Source organism: Thamnophis elegans, chromosome 16 (genome assembly GCF_009769535.1).
Source record: "Thamnophis elegans isolate rThaEle1 chromosome 16, rThaEle1.pri, whole genome shotgun sequence".
NCBI classification, from domain to species: domain Eukaryota; kingdom Metazoa; phylum Chordata; class Lepidosauria; order Squamata; family Colubridae; genus Thamnophis; species Thamnophis elegans.
In genome coordinates, this window is record NC_045556.1 from 4,753,012 (window position 1) to 4,774,880 (window position 21,869).

At 44.1% G+C, this 21,869-nt stretch overlaps 2 protein-coding genes across 5 annotated transcripts in view; both read right to left on the minus strand.

The window, feature by feature from the left end:
* Window positions 1-734: 734 nt before the first annotated feature.
* On the minus strand, window positions 735-12,166 carry LOC116519606 (proteasome subunit alpha type-4). 2 transcript variants are annotated; one of them, XM_032233567.1, is made up of 9 exons: window positions 12,118-12,166; window positions 9,019-9,043; window positions 7,996-8,038; window positions 6,216-6,378; window positions 4,922-4,999; window positions 3,578-3,666; window positions 2,713-2,843; window positions 1,730-1,853; window positions 735-1,074 (listed from the first exon to the last, which is right to left on the minus strand). In XM_032233567.1, exons 2-9 carry the CDS (start codon window positions 9,019-9,021, stop codon window positions 920-922), a joined length of 786 nt encoding a protein of 261 aa, XP_032089458.1. In that variant the 5' UTR covers window positions 9,022-9,043; window positions 12,118-12,166; the 3' UTR covers window positions 735-919. The 2 variants fall into 2 exon arrangements, with proteins under 2 accessions (XP_032089458.1, XP_032089459.1); XM_032233568.1 differs by having other exon boundaries at window positions 12,112-12,134.
* A 1,002-nt stretch (window positions 12,167-13,168) lies between these two features.
* Window positions 13,169-21,869, minus strand: part of HYKK (hydroxylysine kinase) — a 94,671-nt gene continuing 85,970 nt past the window's right edge. For 2 of the 3 annotated variants that reach the window (XM_032233405.1, XM_032233407.1), the window contains 4 exons: window positions 18,404-18,765; window positions 16,877-17,019; window positions 15,594-15,777; window positions 13,169-14,319 (listed from right to left, as the gene is read on the minus strand). In XM_032233405.1, coding sequence (XP_032089296.1) covers window positions 13,871-14,319; window positions 15,594-15,777; window positions 16,877-17,019; window positions 18,404-18,765 — 1,138 coding nt within the window. In that variant the 3' untranslated portion in view covers window positions 13,169-13,870. Of the gene's footprint in view, window positions 14,320-15,593; window positions 15,778-16,876; window positions 17,020-18,403; window positions 18,766-19,939; window positions 20,168-21,869 lie in introns of those variants that run through there. The other variant, XM_032233406.1, reaches the window with a different exon arrangement.

Consider the following 21,869-nt stretch of genomic DNA (forward strand, 5'->3'; position numbering starts at 1 on the left):
CGGTTAACAGCATCCCTACCATCACATCATGGTTGTGTGACATTCCCGAGTGGTGTGATTGCCATTTGCAATCTCCCCAGTTAACCATGGATAAGCAGAGTCAATGGACTCACTTAATGACCATGTGCTTAACAACTGTACTTAGGGACCATAGCAAAAAAAAAAAAAGGTTGTCGAACTGGACAGGACTCACTTTAACGGCCACTTTGCTTAGCAATGAAGTTATGGTTCCAATTACGGGCTTTCCCCCACTTTTCAGCCTGGTAAAATCCAACGTTTTAACCAACATAATGTTGAGCTACGCGCTGCCAAAAGCATTTGAAAAATTGATTTAAACAGTTAAGCACTGATTTCCCAGGACACCGTCTTGTTATCAATCCAGACACGGGCTGCAATTGTGCAGCAGCTGCCTCCAAAAACTGTTGGCAAAGTGCTAAATTGTATTATTTCACAAAGGGTTTCCCCCCCCTCTTTTTTTTTTGCATGTAAGTAAGCAGAACCCTGTAATTAAAAATATTCCGGCAATGACTGAAAACCGCGTAAGCCGCTGTGCCCATTTCTAAGTGTAAAATCCTCATTTTCGCTCAGCACCCCCCAAGTTTAGTACAATAACGAGATAAAACATGAAAATGTTTCTATCAGCAAGATCTGCTAGAAACATTTCTGATCCTATGGTTTCAGCAAGATAGTCCCAAAGGAAATGTGGACGAGGAAGAAGTAACTATACTTGGACATAGTACTGTGACAATACTGTCCACTTTATTATGGAATATAAAAGAAAGATACAATGACAAAGAGATTTCTGTTCATTGACGAAAGAGGTGATGTCTTTCAGTGATATAAAGGAACGGATTCAATAAACGGCCCTTCCAAAATTGGGCCAGTTTACGGAAACAGCTCCTTCTTCGAGGTACTTGATTTATTTATCTTTTTCTTTCTGCTCCTTTTCTTTCTTTTCACGCTCTGCTTTGGCTTCTTCTTCTTCGTGTTTCTTTATCAATACTTCCACTTCTTTTTGTTTCAAAACTCTTATTATCGTCTTTCCATTCTCTCGCGTCAGGGTTGCAATTTCAACTGAAAGATAAGACATGGAAAAGAAAATGGGAAGGAGGGAGGGAGGGGAGACAGAGAGGGTAGGAAGGTAGGAAGAAAGGAAGAGGGAGGGAGGAAGGAACTTTTAATGTCTGAATTGTCTGTGAATCAAAAAATATAACAACCAAGTGGGCTTCAGAGAACTTATCAAACTTGTATTTTTGTTCTAGTTTTCTAATTGACAATTTAAAGCAATTTTTCACAGCACCCAGAATATTGCAGAAAACTATTTTGGGCATTATGAGAGGTGTTATAGCCCAAAAGATTTATTGCAAACTTTTCTACCATGTCCCATTTGAAGATTTCAAGAGCTTTATAGAGTAAATATATCATTGAAAGCTATTATTTTTATTCTTATAAAACAATTCAATTGCCTACTAAAGTCAACAGGCTGATTTAAGGAAGATAGAAACACACAATCAGCATCTCGAAATCTAACTCAAGACAATTCAAAACCCCTAACTACCAAAGACTCGAGGTGACAGGACTGTTTTAACTACATCATCCTAAAATCCAACAGGCTTTTTAAATAAGTGCAATAAACCAGGAGCTAGCAACACTCTTGACAACTGGAATAGTACCTCTCTAAGGAAATCAAAACCCATATCCAAGATCTCACATCAGAACCAAGGCTTACCTTTCTCCGCTGACAATTTACTAACGTCCATAGTTTTATTCAGGACTTTGACAGCTAAAGCAAGTGCGGATTGCAAAGTCATTTCTCCCTCTTTGTAATCTTGTTTGAGCATTGACACAGCTGCCTGTTAAAGAACAGAAAAGTTGATTCTTGCTGATTCATTCATTCATTCATGCATTTATTCATTCAATTTTTAAAACTGCCCATTTTAGCCAAGGGACTCTGGGCAACTTACAAAGCTAAAATTACATTAAAATAGCCTGTTTGGTTTGGTTTATTGGATTTATATGCCGCCCTTCTCCCAAGGACTCAGGGTGGCGTACAACATTAAAAAAAACAACACATTACAAAAGTTTTTAAAAGTTTTTAAAAAATACAACGCCCAAACTACACGTGCAATATTTCCATTCATCAAAATGACCATAAATCTCTTAATTATCAATCAGGATTCCCCAAAGGATCAGTTAAAAATAAAACCAACCCAAGAATATAGAAAGAACGAAGAATTCTATAGAGCAAGCCACAGCAATATTAAATTCCACTAGAAATTACCGAGGACTCAGTGAAAGAATAGTGGCTTTACTTCACACCCATAGTTAATGGACTTCTCTTCGAAAGACATTCCTAGTTGAAAAATGCCTGAATCCTGCCTAAATCCACCCTGTTAAAACAATATGGATCTATAGGACCCCTAACCCCTGCCCTTAATAGTCTTAACTGCTGTGTTTTTCACTACATAGTTGAAGTTTCTGAATACTTTCCAAGGTTCCTTTGCAGAGATAAGGGTTTCCCCCTTCCACAGGATTATTTTTCTACCTGCTAAGATCAGAGTTTATTCCTGCAGAATGCCTTTTTCAAGAATTCTTCAAGCCTTCAAACATGCAGGAGAAAACATGGGCACCCAAGGCCGTAACATCCCTTTGTGGGAGACGGGCGGTTTCAAAATTGGCTAGGTAGACGCACAGGTAAATAAACAAACTTACAGCACTGTTGTTTCCAATGCAGGTGGCTTTCCAACCGCCGTAATTCCCACTTGGATCGCTCTGATACAATTGGAAACCGTAATGTTTATCCCAGCCAATGTAAAGCAGCGAAACACCAAAAGGACGTTTTCCTGTTAAGCATAAGGGTGATTTAAATGAAGCGATGCAATTTACCAAGGGAAAAACACTGCCAAGAACTGCTCCGTGAGATAAATTCTAACACACTCTTTCCAAGTGTAAAATTATACTGCAGGTAGTCCTTGACTTACAACAGTCTGTTTAGTGACGGCTCCAAGTTACCACGGCACTGAAAAAAGTGATTTTATTGCTGTTGCAGAGTCCAGGGGTCATCTGGTCACCTTTTGTGACTAAGGGGGAAGCCAGATTCATTTAACAACCATTTAACAGCTAATTTAAACAGCTGCAGTGATTCACTTAACAAATGTGGCAAGAAAGGTTGTAAAACGGGGCAAAACTCACAAACAGCAGAAATGTTGGGCGGAATTATAGCTGTAAATCGAGAACTACCTGCACAGATGAGGAGGAGGGTGGTTTATTTATTTAGAGACTAACTGTACCCAAATCTGTGAATCAACTTTATAAAAAGAAAGCAAAACTTAAAATAAGCTGTGTGTTTTTTTAAAACTTTCAAGCAGATTTTTGTGGCAGACCTAGAAGAAATTAAATCAGTTCCCTGGAGGGATTTAACTTCATCAGACGGATGAAGTCTGTCTGTATACCTTGTTAGCTTTCTAGAGCCAATAAAGCATCCTTCAACACACCACAGGAATATGACAGGTGTTCCTTCCATGAGCCAAACATTTCTGCCACACTTAACTTCCATCTGACAAATTACAAAAGTTACCTCCAAACTGTGTATAGGCTTGTTTGATATCACAGAGGGCTGTTACTAACTGCTCGCAAGGAATTGGCTCCTGATACTGCAACAGGTATCTGAAACACGAAAATAACAGAAACATGCCAAGGATGCAGAAGCTACAACTGAAAAAGAAACCCCTCTGGACCGGGAGGCACTTCAAATGGTCACTCATGCTCTCGTCACCTCTAGGCTTGATTACTGTAATGCGCTTTACTTGGGGCTGCCCCTGAAGAGTGTTCGGAGACTACAATTGGTCCAGAATGCAGCCGCGCGAGCGATATCGGGTGTACCTAGGTACACCCATGTTACACCTATCCTCCGCGAGCTGCACTGGCTTCCCATCGGTCTCTTCAAGGTGCTGGTTGTTACCTTTAAAACCCTACATGGCTTAGGACCTGGATACCTACGGGACTGCCTCCTGCCACATACCTCCCAACGACCTATAAGATCTCACAGATTGGGCCTCCTTTGGGTGCCGTCGACTGGGCAATGCCGGTTGGCGACTACTCGGGGGAGGTCTTTCTCTGTAGCTGCTCCGGCCCTGTGGAATGATCTCCCTGCAGAGATCCGGACCCTTCCCACTCTCTCGGCCTTCCATAAAGCCACTAAAACCTGGCTGTTCCGGCAGGCCTGGGGCTGTTGACCCCAAAATATGGTCCAGCCCCACTTGGAACGGAGCGCATGGCGTGTTTTTTAAATCTATCTTTTCTTTCCTTCCCTTCTTTTTGATTTATTTGTATTGTTAGCCGCCCGGAGTCCTACGGGATTGGGCGGCATACAAATGTTATTAAACTTTGAAAACTTTAAGAGAGATTGCATATAAGACTGTGAAACAGAATCCTTGTCTCCGTTAATGGGGATAGAAACAGCCCCACCACTAAGCTTTAGCGTAAATAAATTCAAGCTTTAGGATAGGCATCCTCAAACTATGGGCCGGATACGGCCCATCAATGCAAAGTATCTGGGGGGTGGGGGGCGTGGAGTGATGGGATGAAAAGCAGCTGCTAGCTTGTAAAGAATTGCTTTAAAAGTCTTTAAAAACAGCCTTTCAGGTAACTCTGAATTTCTGAATACTGTTTTGGTGGACGCTTAACATGGAAGGCTCTGGGCAGCCTTAGAAACACCTGCACAATTTTGAATATATTCCCCCACCTTGCATGTTGCAACACACTTAATTAAAAATACTTAAAAGCAAGTAGTTTCCTCCTCATGGCTTCTAGCCTTTAATACAATAATAATTCAAGATAGTTTTGCCCTCGTGATGAACTTTAGTTTCCAAATACGTTTGTGGTTTGTCATCAGCTGAGAAATATCAGGCCGCCCTCGTACCTTTGTGCAATCAACCGCAGTTCGTTAGTGAGCACGTTGGCGTCTGAAGTTATGCCGGCCACGCTGCAGGCCATATCTCTGAAACATATAAGGGATCTGAGTGAGAACGGGAGTTCTGCGGTCTATTCTGCAATCATCTGGTTTTTTTTGCCAGCCATGCCAACTATCAAAGGCCTCAGAGCAAGAGACGAGACATGCAGGTGGTGAGGCTGATGGAAAAGATGGGATTAGCAAGGCAACACATCTGGCAGGCGTGACCTTGGGGGAAGGCTGGCTGGGGAATTCTGGGAGTTGAAGTCCACACATTTTTGAATGGCAAAAGTTAGAAACACTAAAGAAGTGGAACTCTATGCAACCGTAAATATTCCATTACATGTACACATAGTTAAAACTGGAGCTGGTTTTATTTTACGTCAAGGGCTCCCTACTTTGTTGTGACCCCCCACCTCACTCCCCAGGCATTCTATCTTCAGCCTCAATGTGGGTCTTAGCCTGAAAAGTACTGTCGGGACGCTGGTGGTCTGTGAGCTTGGTGGTTTCCTTGCAGATGTCTCCTTACCAAATGAGGCAACATCATCAGTGCTAACATCACTGATGTACTTAGTTTGGTAATAAAACATCTACAAGGAGACAATCAAGTTTACAGAGCAATAAGGACCCCACAGTCGTCCTCCTCCTCCTCTCTTTTAGCACTGATGATGTTACCTAGTTGGATCATGAAATGTCTGCAAAAAAACCACCAAGCTCAGATAACAACTCTTCCTCCTCCTCCTCCTCCTTCCCCTCGCAAACCCCACTCCCTTCTAGCACTGATAGAGCCAAGGTGGCACAGTGGTTAAATGCAGCACTGCAGGCTACTTCAGCTGACTGCAGTTCGGCTGTTCAAATCCCACCAGGCTCAAGGTTGACTCAGCCTTCCATCCTTCCGAGGTGGGTAAAATGAGGACCCGGATTGTTGTTGGGGACAATATGCTGACTCTGTAAACCGCTTAGAGAGGGCTGAAAGCCCTATGAAGCGGTATATAAGTCTAATTGCTATTGCTATTGATGATGTAACCTAGTTCGGTCATGAAATGTCTGCAAGAAAACCACCAAGCTCACAGACTACGAAGGACCTCACAGTTCACACCCGAGCTACAAATATTCTCTTCTACCTGAAGAAACCATTCCCTGAACATTTCCAATGATCTCAAGTTTCAACAGAAACCCCAGAATCTGATGACTTCAAGGAGAGCATCTGTGAAGCGTGAAGATTTAAAAAAAGAAAGAAAAATTCCTGCAGAATCTCACTCACTCGTTGAGTTTATATATTTTCTCTGAAAAAAAGACTTCGTCCAGAAGCTTGTGGATGTTCCGTCTTTCTGCTGCTAACAGCACTCCGTTGTTGGCAAGAATTCCCAAGCAGGTCCCAGCATGGCCTATGGCTTCCATTGCATATTCAACTTGGTACAGACGACCTGAGAGAAGACCACGGAGAGAGGTGTTAAGGGGGTCAAATCTGAGGCTACCAACTCTCACTGAAGCATCAGGACCCTGAAGCCAACTGTTTGTACAACGGTAATTCGCAATTTAATGGGTTTATATGCCGCCCAATCCCGAGGGACTCAGGGCGGCTTATAAATATGAATGAAATAAAATAACACACAGGGGGAGAATACAAACAATACAGACAGTTTAAAAACACAACATACATCCGGTTTGATTGGGGGTTGAACCTGATTTGAATCAGCAACCCCAGGCCTGCCGGAACAGCCAGGTTTTGGTGGCTTTTTGGAAGGCCGCAGGGGTGGGGAGGGTCCGGATCTCTGCTGGTAACTTGTTCCACAGAGCCGGAGCAGCTACAGAAAAGGCTCTCCCCCGAGTGGTCGCCAGCCGGCATTGTCCGGCCGACGGCACCCGGAGGAGGCCTAGCCTGTGAGTTCTTATTGGACGTTGGGAGGTGTGTAGCAGGAGACGGTCTCTCAGATATCCAGGTCCAGTGCCATGTATGGCTTTAAAGGTAATCACCAGCACTTTGTAGCGCGTCCGGAGACCAATGGGGAGCCAGTGCAGCTCGCGGAGGATAGGTGTAACATGGGTGTACCGAGGTACATCTGATATCGCTCACGCAGCTGCATTCTGGACCAACTGCAGTCTCCGAACACTCTTCAGGGGCAGCCGCATGTAGAGTGCGTTGCAGTAGTCGAGCCTTGTAAGGCTAGAACAGTGTTGGCTAGAACTCTTTTCGGCACCGAATGCTGAAACAGGAGCACGCCACACGCACAGGGGAGCCCCGGAAACTGGAAGAGCAGCTGACGTTCCAGTTTTCAGCATGCGCATATGCAGCGGTCACTGGTCTTCCAGTTTCTGGCACACATGCGTGAGTGAAGACCAGCTGGCCGATGCGCCAGAACCCGGAAGAGCAACGGGCGACGGCTGGCAGGCCCAGAGAGATGGCTCTGTGTGCCACTTCTGGCACGCGTGCCATAAATTTGCCCTCACTGGACTAGAAGAACAAAGCTTACCCTCCAATAACATAGAGTCATAGGGCTGGAAAGGAGCTTGGAGGTCTTCTAGTCCAACCCTCTGCTCGTGACAGGACGTACCATTCTGCTCAAATAGTTGTCTAGAGCAGTGTTTCTCAACCTTGGCAACTTGAAGATGTCTGGACTTCAAGTCCCAGAATTCGCTGGCTGGGGAATTCTGGGACTTGAAGTCCAGACATCTTCAAGTTGCCAAGGTTGAGAAACACTGCTCTAGAGTACTTTTGAAAAGCTCCAGTGATGTAGCAACCCATAATTCTGGAATTGCCCCAACCCCCTAATTCTTCTCTTCAATACCTAGCTCTCTCAGCTGAAAAAAAAAAGGGGAATGAAATTATATGTTCACAACTCTCCTTTTTAACAGCAATGTTAAATGCAAAATAATAATGCAATAATAATGCAATATTCGTTACTTTGGTAACAAAGAACCAAATGTTTGCTATTACTTATAATCCTAGATATGGGATCAGAGAGCTGGAATTCAATTTAGAGCATCTCTGATGCCATAGGTATCTGGTTCTGGCTGCTTTTCTCTTTTTGCCACGAAATTACCTTCAGGGGAAAAGATGGTCGTTCGAGAATCATATCTTCGAGACTGCAAGGGAAAAGTTTCTTTTGTTAATGAATAAAGCACTCAATGACAAAAAGGGTGATCTTAACACTCCCAATCGCTGGGACAGTAAGGAGCACCTTAGAATAGAATAACAGAGTTGGAAGGGACCTTGGAGGTCTTCTAGTCCAACCCCGTTTAGACAGGAAACCCTAGGCTGTTTTAGACAAATGGCTATCCAACATCTTCTTAAAAACTTCCAGTGTTGGAGCATTCACAACTTCTGGAGGCAAGTTGTTCCACTGATTAATTGTTCTGACTGTCAAGAAATTCCTCCTCAGTTCTAAGTTGCTTCTCTCCTTGATTAGTTTCCACCCATTGCTTCTTGTTCTACACTCAGGTGCTTTGGAGAATAGTTTGACTCCCTCTTCTTTGGGGCAACCCCTGAGATATTGGAAGACTGCTATCATGTCTCCCCTAGTCCTTCTTTGCATTAAACTAGACATACCCAGTTCCTGCAACCGTTCTTCATATGCTAAGTTCTGTTAACATACGTTAGGTATGGTATGGCTCTGCACCACTGGATTTCCTATGAAATTAGCCCAAATTTGAATAGGATGCTCAGAGTCGCCTTATTGGGAAGATGGGCAGCATATAAATTTAATGGATGAATAAATATTCCCTGGGACCCACAAAGAAGTGACTGAGAAGTACAGAAGAGTTTACTTTTTTTCTGAAAAAGGGGAGGACAATTATTCTTGGTAATATGATGAATGGAATCCTATTCTCATGGCAGGGGAATTCTGGTAGTTGAAGTCCATACATCTTCAAAGTGTCAAGATTGGGGAACACTACTGTAGGCAGGTGGAATTGGTATAGGGGGGGGGGATTCATGTTTAATAATTTCATTATAAACTGGATTTCTGAGAGCGAATGGACAAGACTGCATAGCTGCTCTGAGACATACAGCCTAACATTTATGATCTACACAACCTAAGTTTTGAAACTGGGACATAGAAACTCACCATGGTGCTTCTGGGTTAGACTACGCTGTAAAAGAGAGAAAGAGAGAGGAAAAAAATTGAATTATGCACGGATTAGAAATTTGACACGTCAAAATCAAAACATTCCAAATTTCCAATATAACTATGCTGAGATAATAAGAAAAGCTGGCTCTGGAAGAATAGATGTTAAAAGAATTATATTAGGAGAGCAAAGATTCATCCTTTGTCCACAAATGCTACTGAACTAGTTCTATAAAAGATAACTTCCTTTTGCTTAAAATCCTCTCTAACTCGCTGAAGTTGTGAAAAGTGAAAGTAAAACTAGAAGCAATTTCTCAATGCTTTGGAGAGTGTTGCAATTATCAGCAAATGGCTAGGAATACAAGGCGAGATCGGGCCTTTGTTGAAAAAAAGTGACTGGAGCATTGAGCTAGAAACCGGGTGACCATGAGTTCAAGTCCTGCCTTAGACCCAAAACCAGCTGGGTGACATCATCCAATTTCCCATGCATTCAACTAGATTCTCCAGGATATACCACAAATAAGGACAGAAAGCAATCAAGGTTTTGCATTCAGAAAACAGAATATTCTTGGTACAAAGAGCCTGCTTGTTAGTAGCACCAGGCTAGAAACCAGGAGACCATGAGTTCAAGTCCTGTCTTAGACACAAAACCAGCTGGGTGACACCATCCAATTTCCCATGCATTCAACTAGATTCTCCAGGATACACCACAAATAAGGACAGAAAGCAATCAAGGTTTTGCATTCAGAAAACAGAATACTCTTGGTACAAAGAGTCTGCTCGTTAGTAGCACCAGGCTAGAAACCAGGAGACCATGAGTTCAAGTCCTGCCTTAGACACAAAACCAGCTGGATGACACCATCCAATTTCCCATGTATTCAACTAGATTCTCCAGGATACACCACAAATAAGGACAGAAAGCAATCAAGGTTTTGCATTCAGAAAACAGAATATTCTTGGAACAAAGAGCCTGCTCGTTAGTAGCACCAAGCTAGACACCAGGAGACCATGAGTTCAAGTCCTGCCTTAGGTATGAAGTCAGCTGGATAACCTCGGTCTGCCCCTTCTCTCTCAGTCCTAGGAAGGAGGTGGCTGCGGCAAGAGCAAACTACTTTTGAAAAGGTGAGCATCCAATCGGAACAGAAATGGAAAGGACCTTGGAGGTCTTCTAGCCCAACCCCTTGCTCAAGGAGGGGACCCTATGCAATTTGAGACAAGTGGCTGACCGTCTCTTCTGAAAAAAAAAAACTCCAGTGATCAATCAATTGGAACAGAGCTGGGAGGGACCTTGGAGGTCTTCTAGTCCAACCCCTTGCTGAAGAAGGGGACCCTATGCAATTTGAGACAAGTAGCTGACTATCTCTTCTGAAAAAAAAAACTCCAGTTATCAATCAATCAGAATAGAGCTGGAAGGGACCTTGGAGGTCTTCTAGTCCAACCCCTTGCTCAAGAAGGGGACCCTATGCAATTTGAGACAAGTAGCTGACTGTCTCTTCTGGAAAAAAAAACTCCAGTGATCAATCAATCAGAGCTGGAAGGGACCTTGGAGGTCTTCTAGTCCAACCCCTGGCTCAAGAAGGGGATCCTATGCAATTTGAGACAAGTGGCTGACTGTCTCTTCTGAAAAAAACCTCCAGTGATCAATCAATCAGAGCTGGAAGGGACCTTGGAGGTCTTCTAGTCCAACCCCTTGCTCAAGGAGGGGACCCTATTCAATTTGAGACAAGTGGCTGACTGTCTCTTCTGAAAAAAACCTCCAGTGATCAATCAATCAGAGCTGGAAGGGACCTTGGAGGTCTTCTAGTCCAACCCCTTGCTCAAGGAGGGGACCCTATTCAATTTGAGACAAGTAGCTGACCGTCTCTTCTGGAAAAAAAACCTCCAGTGATTAATCAATCAGAACAGAGCTGGAAGGGACCTTGGAGGTCTTCTAGTCCAACCCCTTGCTCAAGAAGGGGACCCTATGCAATTTGAGACAAGTGGCTGACTGTCTCTTCTGAAAAAAACCTCCAGTGATCAATCAATCAGAGCTGGAAGGGACCTTGGAGGTCTTCTAGTCCAACCCCTTGCTCAAGGAGGGGACCCTATTCAATTTGAGACAAGTAGCTGACCGTCTCTTCTGGAAAAAAAAAAAACTCCAGTGATCAATCAATCAGAGCTGGAAGGGACCTTGGAGGTCTTCTAGTCCAACCCCTGGCTCAAGAAGGGGACCCTATTCAATTTGAGACAAGTAGCTGACCGTCTCTTCTGGAAAAAAAACCTCCAGTGATTAATCAATCAGAACAGAGCTGGAAGGGACCTTGGAGGTCTTCTAGTCCAGTGGTCTCCAACCTTGGCGGCTTTAAGACTTGTGGACTTCAACTCCCAGAGTTCCTCAGCCAGCAAAGCAAAGCTGGCTGAGGAACTCTGGGAGTTGAAGTCCACAAGTCTTAAAGTCGCCAAGGTTGGAGACCACTGTTATCTAGTCTAGTGTTTCTCAACCTTGGCAACTTGAAGATGTCCGGACTTCAACTCCCAGAATTCCCCAGCCAGCGAATGCTGGCTGGGGAATTCTGGGAGTTGAAGTCCGGACATCTTCAAGTTGCCAAGGTTGAGAAACACTGATTCTAGTCCACCGCCCTGCTCAAGCAGGGGACCCTACACCAGCCACCCACCTACTCACCCACCCAGCCCCTGTCATTCTGTATATTTTGCGTTGAATGGCTCCATTGCTCTCTCCGTCCATCACCCACCTGCCCCATCACCTACTTCCCCACTTGCCCACCGACCCATTATGGTGCCTTCTTAGGAACGTCTTACCTACTTACGCCCACCACCCCCTCCCTTGTCTGCCTGTCAATACACCTGCCTGCCAATCAAACCAACCAATCAATCAATCAACCCGCTGAGAGCCATTTTTCCCCTATCGGAGCTGCACAGTCATCCTCCCAGCCGGGAGAAAGGCGATAGTCCCGGGGAGACAGACCCGGCAGAGGAACGCCCCCACCCTCTTCGGCAGCCGGAGCCGCCCCCGTCCCACCACCCTGCCCCAGGAGGGGCTCCGAGACCCGGCGGCGTCCGGCTCCCCTCGAAGAGAGAGAGACCCCCCCTCACCCTCACCTCCGCCGCCTTCCAAAATGGTCGCCTCGCGCCTGCGCACTCCCGACCCGCTCAGGGAGCCGGCTGGGCGAGAGGCGGAGTAGAGATACAGATTTCGACTCCTAGACGGGTCCTTTTTCCGGAACTTCCGGAGCGTGGCCTCGAGCGCCATGTTTGTTGTGGGAAGGGAGGGAATTCAAACAGTCTGGACATTTATGCTGGGTGTATATGAATCAAAGGTGTCTCCTATTTCAGCAGAGGGCAGCTCTTGGCTGGCAGGCATAGAAATATAACTTACATAAACTTAAGTAGAATAAATCTTGAAAGGTTGGGGTATGACTTTGGATGGGAGACCACTAGGTAATCCAGAGCATAGGTTAGATTGGGAACTAGCATTTTGAGAGAAGAGGTGGCAAGCCATGCTCTGTACGGCCGAGAAAACTTGCATGGAGAGTAAAGGAGCTCAAATAAGGATGCATTTTGTCAGACTAAGAATAATCATGCTCTTTCACAATCAAGGACTACTGGATTTTAAAGTAATATGATTGCACTTGTATACTGTTGCGTTTTTAATTCTAGTGTAAAAATAGGAAGCTGAATATATTGATAGATAGTAGAAATACACCGAAGGGAGGAGCAGAAGGAAAGAAGAAAGAGGGGTAGAGAGGGTGAGAGAGAGGATCGGAGGGAGGGTGAGATGGAAGGGAGGGAGTGTATTGGGAGAGAGGAGTGATAGAGGGGGAGGGGAAGTAGGGTAGAGGGGAATGTTGGAGGGGAGAAAGGAAAGTTGGAGGGGGGTGAAAGAAAGGGTGTATGGAGGGTTGAAGTGGTATATTGGGTTTGTATTTTGGGGAGTATTGTTGACAAGGATGGCTGTGTTTATTGCTCAATGTTATATGGCCCCGGTTATGCACAGTATATATGTGACCGTATGAAATGAAAATGAAAATAAAACATATTCACAATCAAGGACTCCAAAATATGTGTACAGAGGGGGGAAAAACCCCTGATGTTGTGTTTTGTCTTTTAAAAGCAAATATGTAAATAAAACATGGCTACACTTTGCAAGAGGTCTTATCTATATATTTTATTGAAATCCAGCAGCAATTTGGTTTTTATTGCAGAGGAACTGAGCCTCAATGGGGTTTCTAATATCCAGGGCATTGAAGTCTCTTGTGGAGTTTTCCAAAGGAGGAAATAAACTTTCACAACGTAGCCTATTAGCCTTGGATTTCCCATTTTTAACATGGATGTCAAGTCTTAGGAGGCCCAAAAGGTTTTTTTTTTGTGCTTTGCAGAGAGATACAGAATTTAATAAAACCACTTTGCTGAATGTTCAGAGGAAGATTTACAACCATTTTCTATGAATTCTCTCCGTAGCAGACAGGGGCAAAAGCTGACAAGTGCTTCATACCAACCCTTTGACAAAAGCTACGAAGAAGCATTGCTTTATTCAAAAAAAGGGCAGAATGTGCTAATGAAGATGTCAACAAATTTCCATTCTGCAGGAAGACTGATAGTTGCTGCCAATTCCCAGCGGAACATCTGAACGCCAAAGCAAGACAGTTTGATATTTCCTTTCTCTCTTCTGGCATAAGTGCCAAAATAAAACCTAACCGTATTTTACACGTATAACAGGGCCTGAAAACAATTCTTCAGTAGCAACATAAAACTTTCCCAGGTGTGCTTTTTTTTAAAAAACAAATTCTGCCAACTTCTCCTAATTTCCACCTTGATAATATCTGTTAACGGTGTTCTCAAAGATCGTGGCGGGTCATTTCCGATAGGACTCCGCTGTCTGAAACCAGATTTGTTCAACCGTCTCTCGGCCCATCTCGACTAGCATCATCAAATGCTTCCACCCCGTTTTGGCCGTGATCATTAAATATTCTTCGTTCTCTGGGTGCAGGAGGGTGGTGTGGGCAGCAACCACCAGCGACTGGGCATACCTCCCGCACACCAGGAGAAAGAGGGCGTCTCGCTCTTCCGGGGTCAAAGGGACCACGCTTTCAAACCCAGCCAGGACGTGTCCCCCCACCGAGAGAGGGTCTTTGCTTTCAATCATCATGTACATGATGGCGATGGCGACTTCAAACACGTAGTAGCCGTAACTCATATCGCTGAAATCCAAGATCCCGGAGATTCTGTACTGCGGTTCTGGAGGGGATGCGGAAACCACGTCAACTAGAAGATTGTGGTCATTGAAGTCCCCGTGATTGATGCCTGAATGGAGGACAGAGAAGGTTACTTGAGGCTACGTGGATTGTGAACTTTAGGGAGGGCTGCGCTTCCCTCCCCCTTAGGGAGGGTTTAGGGAGTAATGGAACCTTTTCTCGTCTATTCTGGTGGTTAAGGTTACAAACAGTTGTTGAAAAAAACGACAGAAGAAGCAGATTTATTTATTTATAGTTTGTATTTCTTAACCGCCCATCTGCCTCAAAGAGATTTAATTTAATTTAATTCAGCCTTGGAAGCATCTTCTGGAAAGGAAGACACTTGACAATGGAACAGCTTTGCCTGAGAAGGGATCTCTCTCATATCTAGTCTGTCTGTTTGTCCGTCCATCCATCCATCCATTATCTATCTAATCTATCCATCCATCCATCCATCCATCCATCCATCTATCAATCAATCAATCAATCAATCATTCAATAATTACAACAGTCAATCAATCAATCAATCATTCAATAATTACAACAGTCTAGCCAGACAAATAAACAATAGAGAGCCCACGATATTAGGGCTTCATTAAATACTGCCTTGATAAAATACCTATAACCTGGTATTTATCAGTGGGATTCAGGACTCAGAATAGAATAAAGAGAATAACTTCTGAACAACAGAATAACAGAGTTGGAAGGGACCTTGGAGGTCTTCTAGTCCAACCCCCTGCCTAGACAGGAAATCCTATACCATTTCAGACACATGGTTATCCAACATCTTCTTAAAAACTCTAATCTAATCTAATCTAATCTAATCTAATCTATCATCTTTATCTCTATTTAACCAGAGATAAAGTCTGTCTGTTTCTATATCTATCTGTCCTCCCATCTAATTTGCATAGCTGCCCATCTTACAATGGGGAAACATCACGGTGGAGGTAGTTGATAGATTAATAACAGATCCCACCACCTTCTCTGCTGTTCAGCCTACTTCTTTCCGCTTTTAGTTTTATTTATATCTGATAATTTGTATTGTTATAGTGTACTGCTCTTATTGTATAAATATTGTTGTATTATTTTAAAATTGTATGCTGCCCAGAGTCACCTTGTGGTTAACATGGGTAGCAGGTTAAATAAATTAAAGAAAGAAGGAAAGAAGAAGGAAAGAACAAAGGAAAGAAGGAAGGAAGGAAGGAAGGAAGGAAAGAAGGAAGGAAGGAAGGAAGGAGGGGAGCCTTGCAACAATTAAAACAGCAGAAGGTTGTTTCTCCAGCTTGCCATGACTAAAGGTAAAGCAAAAGAGAGATCTTATCATAACCAAATAAAAATACTTACAGGATCGAAAAGAGCTCAGTTTTGGAAGGACGTTAACTTGGAATTGCTCAATCACCTGTTTCACTGCGTCCAGGTATTCGTTCTTGCCAAGAGCATACAGGTAATTTTTCAGAAGAGGAACATTTGACAGATTCCAGATAAATTGACCCCTGTGTAAACTTTTTATCAACGGATGCTGGAATTTCTTTGAAGTGAGAAGAAAACACAGTAAATAAATCATTTATTTTTTTTTGCAAAGATAATGGACATACCTTTGGACTGATAACATCACTCCAGAGGGATTGGACTGCAGAGTTTATATTGTTCTAATGCAGCAACTAGTATGGATACCCCTTTTTAAAAGAGGTTTTTTAAGAAGATGTTGGATAACCATGTGTCTGAAATGGTATCGGGTTTCCTGTCTAGGCAGGGGGTTGGACTAGAAGACCTCCAAGGTCCCTTCCAACTCTGTTATTCTCTTTATTCTATTCTTGAGTCCTGAATCCCACTGATAAATACCAGGTTATAGGTATTTTATCAAGGCAATATTTAATGAAGCCCTAATATCGTGGGCTCTCTATTGTTTATTTGTCTGGCTAGACTGTTGCAATTATTGAATAATAATAGATAGATAGATAGATAGATAGATAGATAGATAGATAGATAGATAGATAGATAGATCCATAGATAGATAGATAGATAGATAGATAGATAGATCCATAGATAGATAGATAGATAGATAGATAGATAGATAGATAAATAGATAGATCCATAGATAGATCCATAGATAGATAGATAGATCCATAGATAGATAGATAGATAGATAGATAGATAGATAGATAGATAGATAGATAAATAGATAGATAGATCCATAGATAGATAGATAGATAGATAGATAGATAGATAGATAGATAGATAGATAGATAGATAAATAGATAGATAGATCCATAGATAGATAGATAGATTAGATAGATAGATAGATAGATAGATAGACAGAGTGTCCATTGTTGGCCATTTTAAGACCTGTGGACTTCAGCTCCCAGAATTCCCCAGCTAGTCACGTTGGATGGGGAATTCTGGGAGTTGAAGTCCACAGGTCTTAAAGTGGCAACGTTGGACACCCACAATAAAAAGTGTGGTTACAACAGGAAGCTTTATGGATTCAATTTCCCATACACCTTCTCTATATAAAGCTGCAAAGTCCCTTGGACAGGCAAACCTGGGATCAAATTCTACCAATGGCCTAACAGAGAAATAAATTCCCATTTCTTTTTATTTATAAAGCCCCATCGTAACAACCTCACCTCCGCCAGCGTCTTGTCGAGTCTGGCTGCCATCCGTCCAATGTCGTAGAGAATTGGAGGAGTCACAGGGATGGTGGCTACAGTTTTTCCAGGCAAGTAGCTCAACAACCTCACCACAAACCTCTGGGGGAAAGATCCAGTATCTTAAGAGGTAGAGAGATTTTAGATTAGTAGTCGCTTCATAGCTATTGCACAACTGAGATGCATTCTCGGTTGGAAAAAGTCCAGTATGGAACAAACGTCTTGGGAAATATTTACCATTTTAAAAAAAGCACACATTTATTTATTTATTGTTAAAATTTATATGCTGCCCAATCCCGAAGGACTCCGGGCGGCTTACAAAAGAAGAAAGAGAAAAAAAGAAAAGGAAATAAAAAAAGATAGTTAAAAAATTCACAAGACACACATTCGTTCTAATCGGGGCTGGACCTTAACAATGCGGTCAACAGCCCCAGGCCTGCCGGAACAGCCAGGTTTTTACAGCTTTCCTGAAGGCCATGAGAGTGGGTATGGTCCAGACCTCTGGGGGTAGCTGATTCCAAAGGGTCGGAGCAGCCACAGAGAAGACTCTCCTCCGGGTGCCCGCCAGCCGACACTGTCTGGATGACGGCATCCGAAGGAGGCCCAATCTGTGGGATCTTACCGGCCGTTGGGAGAGTTTAGAGTTTTATTTCATTTGTATGCCGCCCTTTTTCCTGAGGGGACTCAGGGCGGCTCACAACTCAGAAAGGGAAGGGAGGATACAAACAGTTTAACAAGAACACAAAACAATACATAGTTAAAAAGCACAACAATCATACCAATCGAGATAGGGGCAGCGAATCTTTAGCCTGTCGGAACAGCCAGGTTTTAAGGGCTATGCGGAAGGCCTGGATGGTGGTGGGGGTACGAATCTCCACGGGGAGTTTGTTCCAGAGGGTCGGAGCAGCCACAGAGAAGGCTCTCCTCCGGGTAGTCGCCAGTCGACACTGGCCGGCAGATGGAATTCGGAGGAGGCCTAGTCTGTGGGATCTAATTGGTCTATTGGAGGTAATTGGCAGTAGGCGGTCTCTCAAGTACCCAGGTCCAATACCATGAAGGGCTTTATAAGTGACGACTAGCGCCTTGAAGCGTATCCGGAGACCAATAGGCAGCCAGTGCAGCTCGCGGAGGATAGGTGTTACGTGGGTGAACCGAGGTGCACCCACAATTGCTCGCGTGGCTGCATTCTGGACAAGCTGAAGTCGCCGAATACTCTTCAAGGGCTGCCCTGTGGCAGTAGGCAGTCTCGCAGGTATGCTGGCCCTAAGCCATATAGGGCTTTAAAGGTAATAACCAACACCTTGAATTGCGTCCGGAGACCAATTGGTAGCCAGCGCAGCTCGCGGAGGACAGGTACACCCAGTATCGCTCGCGCGGCTGCATTACACAATCCTATTCAGGCTTCCAATTAGGACCTTTGCGGCTCTTTGAGTGTTTAAGATTGCCAACCCCTGAAACAGACAAAAGGCAGGATTTGAATGCCAACAATACGTTCAGCTTCCTCACCTACTGTTTCCAGAAAGAACACCTTGCCATCCAGGGTGAGACGCGGCATGGCCACAGGAAAACCCTCGCCGTTCAGAAACATCATGATCCGGGTCTGAACCTCGACCAGATCTGAATTCTGGCTATCTTCAGCGTTTATAATTTTGAGGACAAAGTCCCCAGGGCTTTCTCCTTTCTCTGGGAAGGAAGCGGTGCTCACGTGGAAGTTCTGATCATCGTAGCTGGGCAGCGGCCTGAGCTGGGAGGCTTCCAGTCCAAATATCCTTCGGACCAGTTCGGCGGCTTGCTTTTCAGTGAAGGTTGGCTTAATCAGGGGGTGAACCTGCGGCGGCGGCGGCTGGTCTCCCGAAGACATGGTGCATCTAAAGAGGAGAAAGAGAATAGCTGGTTTAACGGTACTTATCAGTACTTGCCACTGCACAATTGCAAAGCCAAAGTCCAAAGTTGGCAGCTGGAGAATTCTGGGAGTTGAAGTCCACCCGTCAGAAAGACACCCAGGTTGAGAAATATGCTGATTGGAATCAGCGTTATTTGCTATTTGTTTTTCCAAATACAGAAGCTATGCAAATATGCTCCTTGAGTAGTTCTCCATTAAGAGAGGAAAGTCATATTATCTATCTATCTATCTATCCCCTTCTCTCTCTCTCACATCTATCTATCTATAATCTATCCCCTTCTATCTATCTATCTATCTATCTATCTATCTATCTATCTATCTATCTATCTATCTATCTATCTATCTATCTACCTACCTACCTACCTACCTACCTACCTACCCCCTCCTCTCTTTCATATCTGTCTATCTGTCTATCTATTTATAATCTATCCCCCCTGTCATCCATCCATCTATCCATCCCCCCTCTCTCATCCATCTATCCATCCATCCATCCATCATCTATCTATCTATCTATCTATCTATCTATCTATCATCTATCTATCTATCTATCTATCTATCTATCTATCTATCTATCTATCATCTATCTATCTATCATCTATCTATCTATCTATCTATCTATCTATCTATCTATCTACCTACCTACCTACCTACCTACCTACCTACCTACCTACCTACCTATCCTCTCCTCTCTTTCATATCTGTCTATCTGTCTGTCTATTTATAATCTATCCCCCCTGTCATCCATCCATCTATCCATCCCCCCTCTCTCATCCATCTATCCATCTATCCATCCATCCATCCATCTATCATCTATCTATCTATCTATCTATCTATCTATCTATCTATCTATCTATCTATCTATCCCCTTCTCTCTCACACATCTATCTATAATCTATCCTCTTCTATCTATCTATCTATCTATCTATCTATCTATCTATCTATCTATCTATCTATCTATCTATCTATCTATCTATCTATCTATCATCTATCGATCTATCCCCTCCTCTCTTTCTCACCACGTCTATCTATAATCTATCCTCTCCTCTCTCATCTGTCTGCCTGTCTGTCTGAAGACAAAACAAACCGTCTGCCTCTGGAAGGGCAGAATTTCTGTCTGAAGCTCAAACCCGATGCCTTACCTGGGCAATCTAGGTGTTTAAACGTCTCCACCGTAAGCCAGGTGTGCAAAGTTGTTCCGTTGTCAAAGTCCGCAGGGAGCAGCTGTAATGTTTTTTCACCCGTGCGCGCAACCGAAACGAGAGCAGATATTGCAATATTTCCTTGCCAGGTGGAGCGCTGCGGCATCTGGCGGGGCAGCGCCAGGAGCAAAATAATCCGAAATCAATTCAATCGCATTCACGGGTTGGGAACACCCGACCTGCAACCTTCGCCCGCGTGGACATCTACTGCCGTCCAATCAGAGGAAGGCGTGGAAGTTGGTTTGGCGCCGCTTGGGGCCGTTTGTAAGGAGGCTTCCAATTGGCTGTAAAGAATTTAGCTTCCCACCTCCTTTTTCTTCCTGTTCATCTTCCTCTCTGTGTATTTCTGATGCCAGTTACGATTTTTTTTTTTATTAAGACCACATTAAAAAGCCCAAATTGAACAGTCTTTCAGCTGGAGCCTAAATTCCTTCCCCCCCCCCATCCTCAACTTTGAAAAGAGAATTTTTCATCTGAAAAGTTAAGTTTGAAGCTTGCATCGCTCTTTCTATATTCCCGTATGTGCTCCCCCCCCCTTTTCCCCCCTCTGGTCTGCAATTTCTGCAGAATTGCAAAGTCTGTTTAATATTTTAAGGCAGTGTTTTTAAAAACTTTAAGAAGAGTGCAATTCTGGGAGTTGGAGTCCACACTTCTTAAAAGTTCCCGATAGTTTGTATCTGTTCTGACGGAGGCTTCCCAAGAGCAGGAACCAAACTCCTTGTCCCGACAAAAACCCCTTTTATTAATTGACACTCAATTCTGCTCCTTCACATCCAGTAAAGTCTTTCAAGGGTGGATTTACAGTCACAGACCTTATCTGGCTTGGAGAGCTGCCAGGCTGATATCTGCCGAGGTGGCGCAGTGGTTAAATGCAGCACTGCAGGCTACTTCAGCTGACTGCAGTTCAGCGGTTCAAATCTCACCGGCTCAGGGTTGACTCAGCCTTCCATCCTTCCGAGGTGGGTAAAATGAGGACCCAGATTGTTGGGGGCAATATGCTGACTCTCTGTAAACCGCTTAGAGAGGGCTGAAAGCCCTATGAAGCGGTATATAAGTCTACTGCTATTGCTATTGCTATTGCAGAACTTGGCCAGGAGTCTCGGAGGGTCAGGAACCAATGAAGCGAACTAATTGTCTCCTGCAAATTCCACTCCCCTTTCGCTCCTCTTTTATTTCCTCTGGGAGGGGCCCTTCACCGTCCACCTGTGGCCTTACTCCCAAGTCGACCCCTCTTCTTTAGCTCTTCCCTTCGTCTGGCTGCTCTGCGCATGCACACACTGGGAACAGGCTCCAGCTGTTCCTCTGCCTCACTGATGTCTGTCTCTGAAGGCAGCTGATAACTGGCATACGGTTCTGTCCCTCTCTCTGCCTCCGACACAGAGCCCTCATCAGAGCCTTCCCCAGACTCCAGGACTGGCCCAGGTTCCTCTCCAACCTCCTCACTGTCCGAATCTGCTGCTAGCTCTGCTGGCCATTGGCGGCCCATAACAAAAACATGGTGATTAAGGACCTGTAGTAAAGAGAGATCTGCACGAAGGTGTAAAAGAATTACTTGGTCAAACACCTTCTTTATGTGAAGACTCCCCATCCCCACCGCGGGCATCCTGAATTTAGAAGATCAGGTAGGAAGTTTGCCAGAAACATCTCCTTTAGAGAATCGCCATAACATTATCTTTGCATGGAGGCGGTTTCAAACTCGTCAATTCATTAAAAAACGGCGTTTCCCAACCCTGGTTCATGACACCTTCTGCAAGATCACAAACCGTTTAGGAAGCGATGAATGTCCTTAGTTGCTTTTCCATAGCCACAGCGACCTCTTTGACCGATTTAAGAGTCCCTTGGAATATTTGCCAAAAGGTAGATTAAAAAA

Bases quoted from the DNA above. Each gene is read 5' to 3' on its own strand.
- LOC116519606 (XM_032233567.1), bottom strand. The intron at 6,379-7,995 runs GTAATTTCGTGG...GTCTTCTCTCAG, and splicing joins GACCATCTTTTCCCCTGAAG to GTCGTCTGTACCAAGTTGAA. The intron at 3,667-4,921 runs GTACGAGGGCGG...TTCGTGTTTCAG, and splicing joins CTGCGGTTGATTGCACAAAG to ATACCTGTTGCAGTATCAGG.